The sequence below is a fragment of the Calcarisporiella thermophila genome (genome assembly GCF_041956535.1).
Source record: "Calcarisporiella thermophila strain CBS 279.70 unplaced genomic scaffold VTP21scaffold_5, whole genome shotgun sequence".
Lineage (NCBI taxonomy): Eukaryota > Fungi > Calcarisporiellomycota > Calcarisporiellomycetes > Calcarisporiellales > Calcarisporiellaceae > Calcarisporiella > Calcarisporiella thermophila.
The window spans coordinates 452,018-465,591 of NW_027192195.1; the positions used below are offsets into that span (position 1 = coordinate 452,018).

At 55.0% G+C, this 13,574-nt stretch overlaps 6 protein-coding genes across 6 annotated transcripts; 3 read left to right on the plus strand and 3 right to left on the minus strand.

The window, feature by feature from the left end:
- Nucleotides 1-749: 749 nt before the first annotated feature.
- On the minus strand, nucleotides 750-2,107 carry VTP21DRAFT_9277 (uncharacterized protein; the record flags this gene model as incomplete). Its single annotated transcript, XM_069400216.1, has 2 exons — nucleotides 750-1,639; nucleotides 1,774-2,107. 2 exons carry the CDS (start codon nucleotides 2,105-2,107, stop codon nucleotides 750-752), a joined length of 1,224 nt encoding a protein of 407 aa, XP_069254165.1.
- An 820-nt stretch (nucleotides 2,108-2,927) lies between these two features.
- On the minus strand, nucleotides 2,928-3,263 carry VTP21DRAFT_9278 (uncharacterized protein; the record flags this gene model as incomplete). The annotated part of the gene is made up of 1 exon (XM_069400217.1): nucleotides 2,928-3,263. The coding sequence occupies one exon, from the start codon at nucleotides 3,261-3,263 to the stop codon at nucleotides 2,928-2,930; it is 336 nt and encodes a 111-aa protein (XP_069254166.1).
- Nucleotides 3,264-3,776: 513 nt separating this feature from the next.
- Nucleotides 3,777-4,885, minus strand: VTP21DRAFT_9279 (uncharacterized protein; the record flags this gene model as incomplete). The annotated part of the gene is made up of 3 exons (XM_069400218.1): nucleotides 3,777-4,256; nucleotides 4,345-4,626; nucleotides 4,688-4,885. 3 exons carry the CDS (start codon nucleotides 4,883-4,885, stop codon nucleotides 3,777-3,779), a joined length of 960 nt encoding a protein of 319 aa, XP_069254167.1.
- A 1,393-nt stretch (nucleotides 4,886-6,278) lies between these two features.
- VTP21DRAFT_9280 (uncharacterized protein) lies at nucleotides 6,279-7,232 on the plus strand (the record flags this gene model as incomplete). The annotated part of the gene is made up of 1 exon (XM_069400220.1): nucleotides 6,279-7,232. The coding sequence occupies one exon, from the start codon at nucleotides 6,279-6,281 to the stop codon at nucleotides 7,230-7,232; it is 954 nt and encodes a 317-aa protein (XP_069254168.1).
- An 803-nt stretch (nucleotides 7,233-8,035) lies between these two features.
- Nucleotides 8,036-10,457, plus strand: VTP21DRAFT_9281 (uncharacterized protein; the record flags this gene model as incomplete). The annotated part of the gene is made up of 2 exons (XM_069400221.1): nucleotides 8,036-8,896; nucleotides 9,078-10,457. 2 exons carry the CDS (start codon nucleotides 8,036-8,038, stop codon nucleotides 10,455-10,457), a joined length of 2,241 nt encoding a protein of 746 aa, XP_069254169.1.
- Nucleotides 10,458-11,669: 1,212 nt separating this feature from the next.
- On the plus strand, nucleotides 11,670-13,262 carry VTP21DRAFT_9282 (uncharacterized protein; the record flags this gene model as incomplete). The annotated part of the gene is made up of 4 exons (XM_069400222.1): nucleotides 11,670-12,259; nucleotides 12,344-12,503; nucleotides 12,591-12,740; nucleotides 12,867-13,262. The coding sequence occupies 4 exons, from the start codon at nucleotides 11,670-11,672 to the stop codon at nucleotides 13,260-13,262; spliced, it is 1,296 nt and encodes a 431-aa protein (XP_069254170.1).
- Nucleotides 13,263-13,574: the final 312 nt, after the last annotated feature.

The window sequence follows — 13,574 nt, forward strand, 5'->3', positions numbered from 1 at the left end:
GCACCCGCGGTGTAGTTCCGAGGGATTTGCGCGGCGGGATAGACACGGTTTGAGAGTAACACATGGCACCCTATGTGCACCGAAGACAGTCCGAGGGATTTTCCAGCTCGGTGACTCAGCCCCCGCGTGAAGCGGGGCCTGTGGAGGCGGACGGAAGGAGCAAGGGGAGTGGAGAGGAGGGGAGAGAGTGGCTTTCCTCCCGCAAGATTGGATCACCGATGGGTCCCCTCGCGGGCGGGCGAGGCAGGAATACCGTGGCTAGCCTCCCGCCGTCAAAAGGGTGGGAAAAAATCTTGTTTCCACCTATATCCCTCTATATGGGAGAATGAGCGGAGGAGGGGAGGGGGAGGGGGAAGCGTTTGAATCTATGTATCTATTACTGAAACGAAGTTATACAACACTCTTATTTCATGTCGCCTTCTGTATCCTCTAAGAAAGATGGAGCAAGAAATGTAAAAAGAAAAAAGGTGAAAGAGAGAGAGAGAGAGAGAGAGAAGAAAGTGGAAACCAAAACAAAAAAGAGGTGTGGGTATGATACAGAAGGAGTAGAAAGAGAGAGAAAAAAAGAGAAGAAATAGAAAATAAAAAATAAAGAAATAGGGGAAATAGGTCCCTAGGGGGGGGGGGGGAGGGGAAATCAGAAAAAGCTACAATATAAAAAAGGGGCCTGTTTTTTACAACAAAATAAATATCTCTTTCATAAAGTCAAAGTCAAATAAATATCCAAAAATATATATAATCCAACTATTTCACCAAGGTCTCCATCGAGAGGGGGAGCCACTCCGGTTCTCCGCTTTTTGTGACGATTGCACCGGTTCACCACTCTCGCCTCCGGCAATGGAGGCGGAGGAAGAGGATGCCGAAGAAGAGGAAGAGGAGGATGCCGAGGAACCCGAAGGAGAGGGGGTTTCCGGCACGTCCATTCGCGCGCGATCCAGCGCAGCCATGGCAAGAATATCCAGCGGCTGGTCATGCTCCTTGACCTGCATTTGAGGCTCAGACTGGGCCATGAGCTTGGGATTGCTCGAGTTGTGCCAGGAGGGAGGAGGCCAATTCCGGATTGGCATCGTCATCATGTAGGATTTCATCGGGGGCGTGGGACCCTGCGATGGGGCCTCTGAATACCGTTGGAACGACATATTGGGCAGGGCGGAGGCGGGGGTGGGAAGGGACGCCGGCGGAGTCACGTTTCGCTCCACCTTGACCTCATGGGGGGAAGGATGGCCAGGCGGAAGCTCCTCCCGCTGCCCTTGCACTATGGTCACGTTGTGGAAGAAGGTACCCTGCTGCTGGTGCTGCTGGTGCTGGTGGTGGTGGGGCGCCTCCTTGTTCGCCTCGGCGGCCCCTCTTCCCTCGGGGGGCACGTGATTCCGCTGCGCAGCCTGCCGCGACTTCTCTTTCTGCCGCCGGTTCTGATACCATATCTGCACGGTGCGCGGGCTCATGTTCAGCGCCTCAGCGAGCATTCGGCGCATCTGGGTGGAGGGGAATGCGGTCAGCGCAAGCACTTTGCGCAGCACGCGGGTCTGGTACGGCGTGGTGATCGTACGGGTGCGCTTGCGACGGGCCCGCGATAGCAGCTCCATGCTGAGCGGGTTGGACTCGTTCACGGGGAAGATGTTGACCTCGCCAATATCCTCTGGAGGAAAGGGAGGCAGCCCACATCCAACCAAAAATATACAAAGAGACAAAATGGGGTTGCATTAGTACGACTCTCCCCAAAAATGGGCCATCGGAGGAAAGAGAGGGGGGACCCAAGAATTCGAGCATTACCATCACTAAAGTCGTCGTCCACCGGCCTAGTGTGCCGTGCGTCCGTCGAGGGCACATTTCCGGCCGCCAGCTCGTCCCGGCGGGCCTCCTCGAGAATCTGCTCCAAGCACAGCAATTCTGCGTTGACCCCATTGGTCGGGTCGTTGGCCAGAATCCGACGGCGACCCTTGGGGGGCCGATCACCGTCGGCCGTTTGCGAGCGCTTGCGGCCTCTAGCGCCGCGAAGCTGCGGGGAGGAGTCGGCATCCTCGGTCTCCGGGGGAGGGGCGGAGCCGGGTCGAGAGACGGAGTCGGAGGAGGAGGGCGAGTGGACAAGGGGGAGGGGATCTGTCATTAGCTTCTGATGGATGTGAATGGGAGCAATGGGGAGGGGATGATGAGGATCAATCTTGGACAGGGGTGATGGGGGTGATAGGGGATGGTTACCTCGAACACTTGGGAAGATTGAGAAGGATGGGCCGTGATGATGGATGGGGGGCGGTTGAGTAGGAATATTTGTAAATACAAACTCTGATTACTAAATTCGTTGAGAGATGATAAACCAAATCAGCAGCTCTGGCTTATCGGCGGAGGGAGGGGAGGGGTGAGGGTGGAGGGTGGCAGAGGGGGATGGCAGGGAGGAAATACAACAGAGATGTTTAGAAATGGCGGCCACCACAATAGCAATAACAAGAACAACAGAGCGAAGGAAATGAAACGAGATGCCCAGGGGAGTGAGACCGAAAAGCGCAAAAAGGGGAAAAAAAAAATATATCCGGGTGTGCTGAAATCAGAAAAATTAAGCAGTGACTTCATTTTTCCTTTCCTTTCTTTTTGGCGGTTATGTTTTTTTTTTCTCGGTCAGGACCAAACGGAATGCTTAGAGGAGCGGCCCCTCCACAAATGGGAGCAACGGAAATCGAGCGTCAATAAAAGAAAATTTCCTATATTTCGACTATTTTCATCTCATAAATAAAAGTACACATAATTGCTCAAAGAAGAGGTATTAATAAGCATCATAAAAAAATAAGTTTTCATTTGCGCTGGAAAAAGGCTATTTTTCATTACTATTGGCCGCGAAAGTCTGTGCGTCATCATGCCGTCTCCCAATCACAGCACGCCTCCCGTTATTGATACACACACACCCCCTCCTCGCCTCACGGATGTAAATAGAGTCAGGGATAGAAGCGCACCTTGCGTTTCTCCACCACAGCCACTCCACCGGCGGCGCGGTGGTGCCGCTCGTGGATGACGGAGGCTCGACGGGCAAACGTCACCCGCTTTTCGTGCTTGCGCTTGGAGTGGGCGAGGCAGGTGCGCCTAGGGAGAGGGGGAGGATGCACGGGGGCCGAGGGAGCAGGGCCGAGCGAGAGCGAGGGGACCGCGGAGAGCAGCGGGTACAGGCGGGTGAGGGCGGTTTTGGGGGGCGGCGGGTAGAGGAGGGCGGAGGCGGTGGAGGTTTGGACCGCTATGGAGGGGACGGTTGTGTTTGGAACTCTGTATAGAAACATGGGCGATATCGGGATCAGCGAGGGGGGATAGAGCCAGGGTTATTTACACAAGAGGGGGGGGGGATTAGATTAATGTCGGTACATTATGAAGCTAGAAACAAAAAACTAAGAGACAAATGGACATCAGAATCGGCGCAAGCCAAATGGAATGAGCAGAGGAGACAAGTGTGCTAGGAAACCGGGCGAGCGAGGGGGAGAAGACGAGGAGAGAGAGCGAGAGCGAGAAAGAAGCACAAGACGGCAAAACGTGACTTTGGTGAGAGCGAGGCGCCCTTCTCAGTTCGTGCGGGCGCGAGTCCATAAAAAGGGCTCCAAGCCATTCATGCGCGTGATCTTCAGCATCGCCCAAAACAAGGTTGACATTCAAATGGTGGAACGTCATAACCTATCGTCATGAGCCTCGACGTGGTACTCACCCGCGCGGCCAAAATAGCGGCGAATCGAGGGCCAAGGAGCCGACTTCAGTGTCAAACGACGGCCAAAGCAAGGGATGGCCCGCTGGCCCTTTGGTGCTCAGCTCCATTGACACCGCGCCTGCCCGCCTGGAGAAATGAAAGGATTCCAGAGAGCGGAGCAGAGCCAGCCCTTGTAGAACGAGGAGCTGGCCAGCTTCGTTGTCAGCCCGTGGTTGGATTCCACAGAGTGCGGAGATTGGCCAAACACGGCAGGCGATATCACTCGGCTATCTAAGCCGAGCCTTCCGACTCTTTCCTGTGGACCAATGGGCGAGGCCGAGCCAGGGGAAGGGAACCCGGGGATGCATAGACTGCGGCTCGGTGCGGAGGGGCAAGGCGGATGGTTTCTCCAGCGAGCACAGGCGAGGTCACTTGCACACACAGAGTTGGGCGGTAGCACTGGGCTGTGGAGGCGAGCATTGAGCAAGGCGCAAGGCAAAAGATTAAAGGTTAAAGTAAGCCTCCCATACCACGGGCGAGGGAGAGAGAGGGCCGGGGGGAAGCGGTGGCCTATCAGCGTGAGCCGGGACTTGGGGGCCTAGAACACGAAGGGAAATCCAGAGACTCTAGACTCCTCTGCTCCTCCCCCCCCCCCCCCGTCTAGGCTCCTCCCTCATTGGCGAGGCCCTCGTGGGCTCCGACCGGGGGAGAAGTTGGGGGATGGGCAATGTGATCGTGGAGGGAGCAGGATGGAATATACAAGCATAACGAAGAGATTGGGTCTGTGTGGGGAAACGGGGAGTGAATGAAGACAGGGCGGCGAGGATGATCAGTGTGCGGGTGCTGGGAGAAGCCGGGGCCGAGAGCGAGCGGTGATAGGAGAGGGCAGGCGTGCAGAGGGTTTTTGGAAGGCGGCCAAGCAAAGAGTAATACAACTCATCCCAGCAAAGTACAGCCCAATAGCATTGCTAACAAACAAAAACAGTGTCCGAGCGGTTGACACTGTGGCCCGGGGAGGGGAAGGCAGACAGCGCACCGCGAGGTCAGCCGCGCGCAGGGCGCGGCCGTAGGGCAAGGAAACAGGAAGAGGCGGCGTTCGCGGCGGCGGGGGGAGGAGATGCGAGCGAGATTGGCCGTTACGTAACGACATATCCACTGACTCATTTGGGAAGTCGTAAATAAAAATCCGTTGCGGTGGTATCTCCTAAATCTCTCATACACGATCATGCCAGAACCTTAATCTAGGGGGAAATAAGTTTAGGGCCGGCCTGGCCTCACAGAGGAGCTTTCGCGCGCGCGGATTGGTGGGGTGCCACTCACACGACCAAGCGCTGTGCTGTGATTGGGCCGAATTGACTCAAGCGCATTTTAGCCTCCCACCTCCGATCTTCTGTGAAAAATTAGCCCCATTTTACTGACCACCTGGAGCCAACCCTATTGAGCGGCCCTGGGGAGGGGAGGGGAGCTGGGCGGGCCCGCGCCCGAAGAAGCTTGCGGCCCGCGCTTTTTTTTTTCGCTTGAATTGCAAGCAGTGCTGCTGTCAGTTTTATTTTGGTTGCAAGGGTTTAGTTGCCCTGCTTGTTATAAAAAGCGGAAGCTGGTCAAATGCCCTGTTGTAGTGCAAGAAAAAACCAGAGCACAAGAGAGACAAGAAAGCGGTGACGGCATGTCATCACTTGCGCCGCTTTGTAAGAGAGATGGATGAGGGTAACGGGAACACAAAGTTATTTTAGTGGTTCCTCTCTGTTTTCCTTTATGCACCCATCCAACTATAGAGAAAGTATAACATTCGCCCCTGCCCGCTAGCGGCCCTCCTCCCCCTCCCTCCGCCCCCTCCGCCCAGCCCACCCGGAGCCCGCGCGGCCGTACCCCTCCCTCCTCGCCCGCGCGCTCCCGCGGCCAGCGCCCTCGCCTCGCAGTCGGCTGCTCCCTGCTCGACCGTTTTGGACGCCTGCAACGTCATTGTGCCCGCGCGAGATTGTTCCAAGAATATCTCAGACAGAAAATACAAAATAAACTCCACACGAGTCTAATCGGAGTTCACTTTCAGGAAGAAGGTTTTGAGCACAAGATCACATATTAATCCTCTGTTTTATCACTGTTGTTTGTGTTCCTTGCCCGCCTTCCAAAAAAACGGTCGAACTCGGCTCTCGGCTCTGGCAGTCGGTGGGACCGGCACCAAGAGAAACCGGGGGGCTCCTCAAGGAAGCTGGAGAGGGGAGGGCAAGGGAGAGTGAATTGAAACCACAAGGAACCCACACACAAAAAAAAAAGTTCGGAAAAGAATTTTATATGCTCCCGAGCGGAATATATAAAACGAGTAATTTTCCCACCACAACCACGACGCTCTTTTTCTTACGCTGTTTTCTCTGATTCTCTTTTATTTGTTTGTCCGTGCCGTCTGATTGTTTTCCTTTTTCCTTTTCCTTTTCTGCTCTCGACCCCCCGGTGTATATATATAGTATATATACTTCGTCGCACTCAGACTCCCCTTCCCATTCCCGGTTGACGTGAGCACTGCCTCCCCTCCACGCGGACCCACACACCACCCCCCCCCCCACCCAGGAACAGCTGCCGCCGCCGCCGCCATTGCCGCCATTACCATCGCGATTCATCCGCCATGACGCTCCATTATCCCCTGACAAAGGATGAGCCGAATTCCTATTCCGACCTGCTCTTCCCCTACCAGGTCCCCGTCAATCCCCTCGCGCACCACTACTACTACCAGCAGCAGCAGAGCTACCACGACTCCCCAATAAGCCTCTATTCACATCCCGAGCCCGCTCATCCCCACACAAATAGCAGCCTCCCCGGGCCCGACTTCTCAGATCACTGCTGGTCCTATAGCTCGCCCGAACTCGCCTACTTCGAGAGCATCGACGCTGAATGGTCCCATACAAGCGGTGCCCATCATACCCACCCCGCCAGCCAGCACCAGCATGTCGCCCATGCCCCCGCTGCCGTCGCCGCGGTGGCCAATGCATCCGCATCGCCGATGATGCGCGTCGATGTCGAGGCCCTGACCCAGCACATCGACCCCGGCTCCTTCTTCACCCCCGCGCCCACCCCCACCTCGACCCTCAGCACCACCCCGATACCCACCCCCACCCTTACCCCCTCCTCTGCATTGCTCACCCCGCTGCTCTCCCCGCCCGACCTCCTCTCGCAAGACCTCCTCCCCTCCGAATCCAGGCCCGCAGCCGCCACCCCTGCATCCAAGCCTTCCTCCACCGTCACCCCAGCATCCGCATCATCCCCCGACTCCGCCGCCTCCGCCAACCCCGTCTCCAAGCGCCGGAGACGGCTCATCGGCCACTTCCCATGCCCGCATCCTGGCTGCGAGAAGGTGTTCCATAGACCTTACAACCTCAAATCCCATATGCGCACGCACACCTCCGAGCGCCCCTACGTGTGTGGTATCGACGGGTGCACAAAGTCCTTCGCCCGGAGACACGACCGAAATCGTCACTGCAAGCAGGTGCATTTCCGGAAATGCAACGTCTGCGGGGTGAAGATGCCTCGTCTTGAGGCCCTCAATAGACACCTTGCCGAGTGTGGCGGTGCAAAAAAGTAAACCCTTTTGTGTGCTTTATTCGTCCTCTCACCATTCCCTCCCCCCCCATCCCCTATTTAATTGTAGATTTGTTTCCTCTTCCTCCTCTTCCTCTTCTTCTTTTCTCTCCTATTTCTCTATTTTTCGATACTTGGCTGTACATTAGTTTCTCTTTCTCTTACTTTTATATAATCATGAACATTCTTCTTTTTTTTTCCTTTTTATTGGGCTTTTGAGGAGTGCAGGGAGATAGGCGCCTTTGTATTATTTTTTTTTTCTTCTTTGTTTCGCTCAGAAATGGAAGGGAAAAAAAAAATCAAAACAAAAACAAAAATACACCATTATTTATCTTCATATCTATCTATCCTCTATCCCCCTATTTCTGTCTCTGTTTCTATATCCCTATATTTATAAATCTACTTTTTTTAATTGTGTCAGGTCTGGGTTGGAAAACACCCATCCAAACGAGGTTGTAACGTAGAGTTTATTATGGTTAAAGAGTTACCGACAATTGAACTGAAATGGTATGCATATTGGAATTTCCATATTCGCCTGAAGATCTCCTGCCTATTCGTTTTCGAAACCCTTTTTTTTTTAAAGTTCTGCACGCGAGATCGTGACTGCGGTGGCAAGGCTACGTCACCAGTTGGGGGGGCGGTGATGAGAAGGGCGTAACCCACGTACTGAATTTTTTATTTTTCGCTATTTCCGCCGGCTGCTTCCCACTGGCCTTGTATCTCTCATCATTTTCCCTAATTGTCCTAGTATTCCTGTTCTGGGCCGCGCATTCCGCATCCTCGCATTCATCACCACTCACGAACACCATGGGCGAGCTGTCTATCCACCATTTCCAGAGGGTCGATCCTGCGCTCTCGCTCTCCTATCGCCCCTCTGAACGGGAGGACGATGCCTCGGCCACCCAGGCCTTGAACGGAACCATCTCGCCCTCACAGCCATTCCAAAACACCGACCTCGTTCTGACCTATGAGGTCACCAGCCTCAACCCCTCCACGCTCCTCCTCTCCCTCCAGGCGCAGGTCACCACCCGTCCGCTCCGCATCAATGCCCTCCAGGCCGACTTCCCCGCCTCCCTCGAGGGCCGGCGCATGCTCGTCAACGGGTTCCAGTCCTGGAGCCAGACTCGCGAGTTGGGCGCGGAGGACAAGCTGAAGGACATTGCAAAGCCCGCCATGTGGCTGGGGAAAATGGAGCTCCAGGGCGACTACGGCATCTTCGACTATTCCAACAAGGCAGGCGAGCTGCACTCGAACGAATTCACCCTCTTTCGCCTGGAGAACAGCGCGCACCACGACAGCGATCCCGTCGTCTTCCTCGGCTCCGTCTCCCATTCCGCGGGATACACCTACTTCAAGGCATTTTTCAAGCACCACCGCCTTAGCATCGTCAAGGACATCGACATCGTGCTGAAGCCCGGGGAGAAGCGCGAGTTGCTGCGTGTGCTCGTGGCGGAGGGGTCCGATGTGGCGGTGTTCCAGGAGTATGCAAAGCATTTCGAGGACAAGCGGGTGTCGAGCGAGCATGTGACCGGGTGGACCAGCTGGTACAATTGGTACGAGGACGTGACGGAGCAGGTGGTGCTCTCCAACTTGGAGGCCATGAAGAAGCACGGCTATCCCATCGATATTTTCCAGATCGATGACGGGTTTGAGAACGCGGTTGGCGATGTAAGTACCGAGTGCTTTTGTGTTACCACCATGAAAGAACGGGTCCCCCGCCCCCTCTCCTTTTTGAATAAAAAAAAACAATACACGAGGGAGGCCGGGGGAGCGAGAAGTAACACGCCCATTCCCCCAGTGGCAAGTCAGTATGGAGTACTAATGGAGTATTGTTCTTGTTTGTTTCAAGTGGCTTGAATTGAACCCGAAAAAGTTCCCCAACGGGTTCACGCCCATCGTCTCGAAGATCAAGGCCGCCAACTTTAAACCAGGCCTGTGGCTCGCCCCGTTCGCGGCCGCTAAGCACTCCAACTTGGTTAAACAGCACCCAGACTGGGTGCTCACCGACTCCCAGGGGGACATGGTCCTGGCCGGGTCGAACTGGGGAGGCTTTTACGCGCTCGACTTCTACAACGACAACGTGCGCGACTACCTGCGGCGGGTGTTCGACACCGTGCTCAACGAGTGGGGCTTCGACATGGTCAAGCTCGACTTCTTGTTTGCGGCGGCCATGATCCCCGCCCACGGCAAATCCCGCGGCGAGATCATGTACGAGTCGATGCAGTTCCTGCGCGAGCTGGTTGGCAAGGACCGGCTGCTGCTCGGGTGCGGGGTCCCTCTGGCGAGCGGCTTCGGGCTGATGGACTACTGCCGGATCGGGAGCGACGTCGCCACCTTCTGGGACTCGACGGTGCATCGCGGCATGAACGTGCGGGAGCGGGTTTCGACCCTCAACTCGCTCTACTCGACCCTGCACCGCTGGCAGCTCAACCACCTCTTCGGAAACGATCCGGACGTGGTCATGCTGCGGACGACGAACTGCTCGCTCTCGCCCGAGGAGAAGCACACGCTCCTGGTGTGCAACAACGTGCTCGGCTCCCTCGTCTTCATCTCCGACAACGTGGACGAGTACACGGCCGCGCAGCACCGCGCCTACAGCGCCACGTTCCCCAAGGTGCGGCCGTCCATCGAGCGGGTCGTGCCCGTGCGGCGGGACGAGGACGTGTACGCCCTCCACTATACCGTGGCGGGGCGGCACTACACCACCTACGTGAACCTCGGCAAGCACTCCCCTCAGATCCCCCTGCCGTTCTCGCCCAAGAACGGCCCCGCAGTGCTTGGCTACTTCCGGGCGCGCGCCTTCGATGACGAAAGCGAGGAGAGCGAGGCTGCGCGAATTGGGTTGGGCGGATGCCTGGATGTCCTCCGCAAGCGCCTGCACGTCCCCGGGGAGAACATCCGGCTCCGTCCGCATCAGACCCGCACCTTCATGCGCATCGACCAACCCCTCTCCAGCCCCGTCGTCGGCTCGCTGACCCACATCGTACCCGGCACCGAGCTCGCGGCGGTCGAGAACGTCACCACGGACCCGTCCGCGGCTTTGCAGCTGGCCGTGAAGTGGGAGAAGTTGCGGCATGGCCATGGGCATGTGTTCCTAAGGGTGGCGGGGGAAAAGCCCTCGTCCCCCACCGCGCAGGGGCCCAAGGTGGTGGTGAACGGGAAGGAGAGCGTGGCGAGGTGGATCGCGATCGAGGGCCAGGGGATGTGGTGTGTGGAGGTGGTGGATTGAGCACGAGGCGGCTTCCCCCGCCCCTCCCTCCACTCCCAAAACCAACAAAATGTCTCCGATATCTTCTCCATCTATCCATCCATTATTCATATATGTAATCAGAATTATCTATACAATATGTACATACTGAATATAGTTCCGGTGGCATGTTTACGGATGAAAGCACCATGTTGCCTATTTCTTCCGGCATAAAATTGGTTTGGTTTCGGACGGTTGGGAGGAAGGAGGTGATACAGCTTGATTAGCCCACCTTGCTCCCTGTTCTTCTTGGGGGACGGTGGTGTATAAGAAATAAATGAAATGAGAAGCCACGAAAACCTCCTCCATTCCGACCATCGGGTGGCAGAGCACACGTGCAGGCCCTCGCGCGAGTTATACGAAAAAGGTCTTTCCGCAGAATACTTTGGTCCTATTTGGCCGCCCCCCTGTTTCGCTCTGGGATTCCGATTTTGAGTTTTCGAGGCTTTCCTTTTTATATACTTATTCCTGCCATCAAGGTTCACCACCGGGCAAATCCAGCCGGGACATTTGAACCAAACCGGAAGAAATAGATGGATAATGTGGGGTAGAGAATGAGCACTTATCCTCAGGGACTGGAACGAGTGCGCCAAAATGAAAACAAAAAAGAGAGAATCATCAAATAAACGTGGTCGCGGAACCGGCTAATTTATCAGTGACCGGACGTGCTCTTCAGGATCGCGTGGCAACTTGATCATGTTTGATGCTCTGGCCTAGGGCTAATACCTCCCCGTCGCCTTCCCCTTCGTTCTAGCACCCTGTCATCCCTCGACGTTTTTCGCATTTCTTCACGTGGAGGATCGCAGTCATTGGAGCCAGCTAAGATTCACATTTCCAAGGCGGTGGTGGTTTCCAAAAATCACCCTCTTTTCATCAATTACTCTTCATTTTTATCCCGTAATAGGGTCAATCTGGGGACTCTTGTGTGCAACCGCGGGAAAGAAGCACGGGAACTAAGTTCGCTTCCAAGCTCTATAAAAAAATTCTCTCCCCACACGATGTTTTTTTAAGATTTCTATTTCTCCCGCCTCGGTTTCTCCTCTACCTCTCCCCCTTTTTTCCCAGACTACCGCTCTTTCCCTCCCTTGTTTGAAAGTTCAAAGCGGACTGTTTTGCTGACAGCTTTCTTCCTTGATTCAATCTCGTAGCAGGAAACTAAAGAGAAGAGAGCAGAGAAAAAAAAAATTCCAGGAAATGAAAGAATTGTCAGGCCCAAATTTTGGGGAAAAGCTCCCACCCCCTCCTGACCAAGCCCAGCTTACAGGCTACCTCTCCAGCTTGACTCCCGAGCAAAAGACGAAGCTCGCGCAGGCGTGGGAGCTGATCTTTGCCCTCTTCAAAGCATCGAAGCTTGAGGAGGGCAAGGTCAAGCCCGCCTCGGGCGGTTTTTCGTTCTTCGGCGGGGGCGCCCCCAAGGAGGTGTGCCTGTACAACTACGTGGACGCCCACGGCCAGCCCGTCTTCCACGACGTGGATCAGATCCTCGCCGGTATGTCTCCCGAGGATATCAAGACGAGCATGTGGGGGGCCGTGATGCACGACCCCCCCGATAGCGTGCTGCTGAGGTTCCTCCGGGCCAGGAAGTGGGACGTGCAGCTCGCCGTGCGGATGATGTGCTCCACCCTGAAGTGGCGCCACAAGGAAAATGTGCTGGACCTGGTGGCCAAGGGCGACGAGGGGATGGAGAAGTACTACGAGGAGAAGCGGTTGCGTGGATGGAGGTTCCAGTGGACGAGCGGGAAAGCGTACTTTTATCAGCTGGACCGGTGGAACCGGCCCATTTGGTAAGCCGACCCCCCCCCCCCCGTTGAAGGGAATTTAGAGGCTTCGCCTACTCATCTCTCTCTTCTTTGGTTGCCATTGTTTAGCATCATCAATGTGCGCAAACACTTCAAACGGGATCAGGACGACGAGCCCATGAAGAAGTTCACCGTGCTGCAAATCGAGACGGCGCGCAAAATGCTGATCCAGCCCATCGAGACCGCCTGCGTGATCTTCAACATGACTGACTTCACCTTGGCTAATCTTGTATGTCAGGAGTTTGGCTCGGCGTGTTTGGTTTTCTCACTCGGCAGAAGCAAGTCCCCTAATGACCCCCTCTCTCCTCCTCTTTAGGACCTCGCCTTCGTACGCTACCTTATCCAGTGCTTCGAGGCCTTCTACCCCGAGTGTTTGGGCGCCTGCTTGATCCATAACGCCCCCTGGTTCTTCGAGCCATGCTGGAAGATCATCCGCCCTTGGCTTGATCCTATAGTCGCCGCCAAGGTGAGTGTGCCCTTTGTTGGGCGTCCCCTCCCTCTCTTGCCACCGAGTTCTCTCCCGACGCTCCCATCCTGTCCTATTCCGAACTAGATTGGGTGTGTACTAATGCTCCGGCCTATTCTTTTCTAGATCCGATTTACACACGGTTTTGAGGGGCTCGCAGATTACATCGATCCTAAAAATCTCCAGGAGGAGTTTGGCGGGGAAAACAAGTGGAAATATGAATATCTACCCCCGAAGGAGGGGGAGAATTCGCTCACTCAGGACACGGCGCGCCGTGACGAGCTCCTTGCCGCTCAACGGGCTTTGCAGAAAGAATTTGAGGAGGCGTCGCGCGAGTGGGCCAAAGCCCACTTGGCCAAAGGGGAAGAGGAGCGGGCGACCGAACTCTGGGAGAAGCGGCTCAATGAGCTGAACCCCAAGCTGCGGCAGACTGCGTTTGATTTGGAGCCCTACATTAGAGGGCGGACGATGTACCATAGATATGGCTTCATCAGTGATGATCAAATTGTCAACTTCCATTAGCGTTCTCTCTCTCTTTCTTGTTCTTTTCTCTATTTTTTTTTTTGGTTCTCTCCTCTTAATTTGTACGGATATGCCATGAGTCTGGATGTATCTTTTACATGCTCTGCTAATCTCTATACCTATTCCTCTTAATTTCATCTGTTTTTTTATTGCTATATCTCTCTCTATAAATATAACTAATATGATAAAGATATGCTCAACCTCAGCTCGAACAGTAAGACACACTTCGCCCTAACCCAAATATGAAATGGATAGAGCATCAAGCTGGCTTAGCACGTTGACCGTTTTTTTTTCTCTTGAGAATCTCAAGCG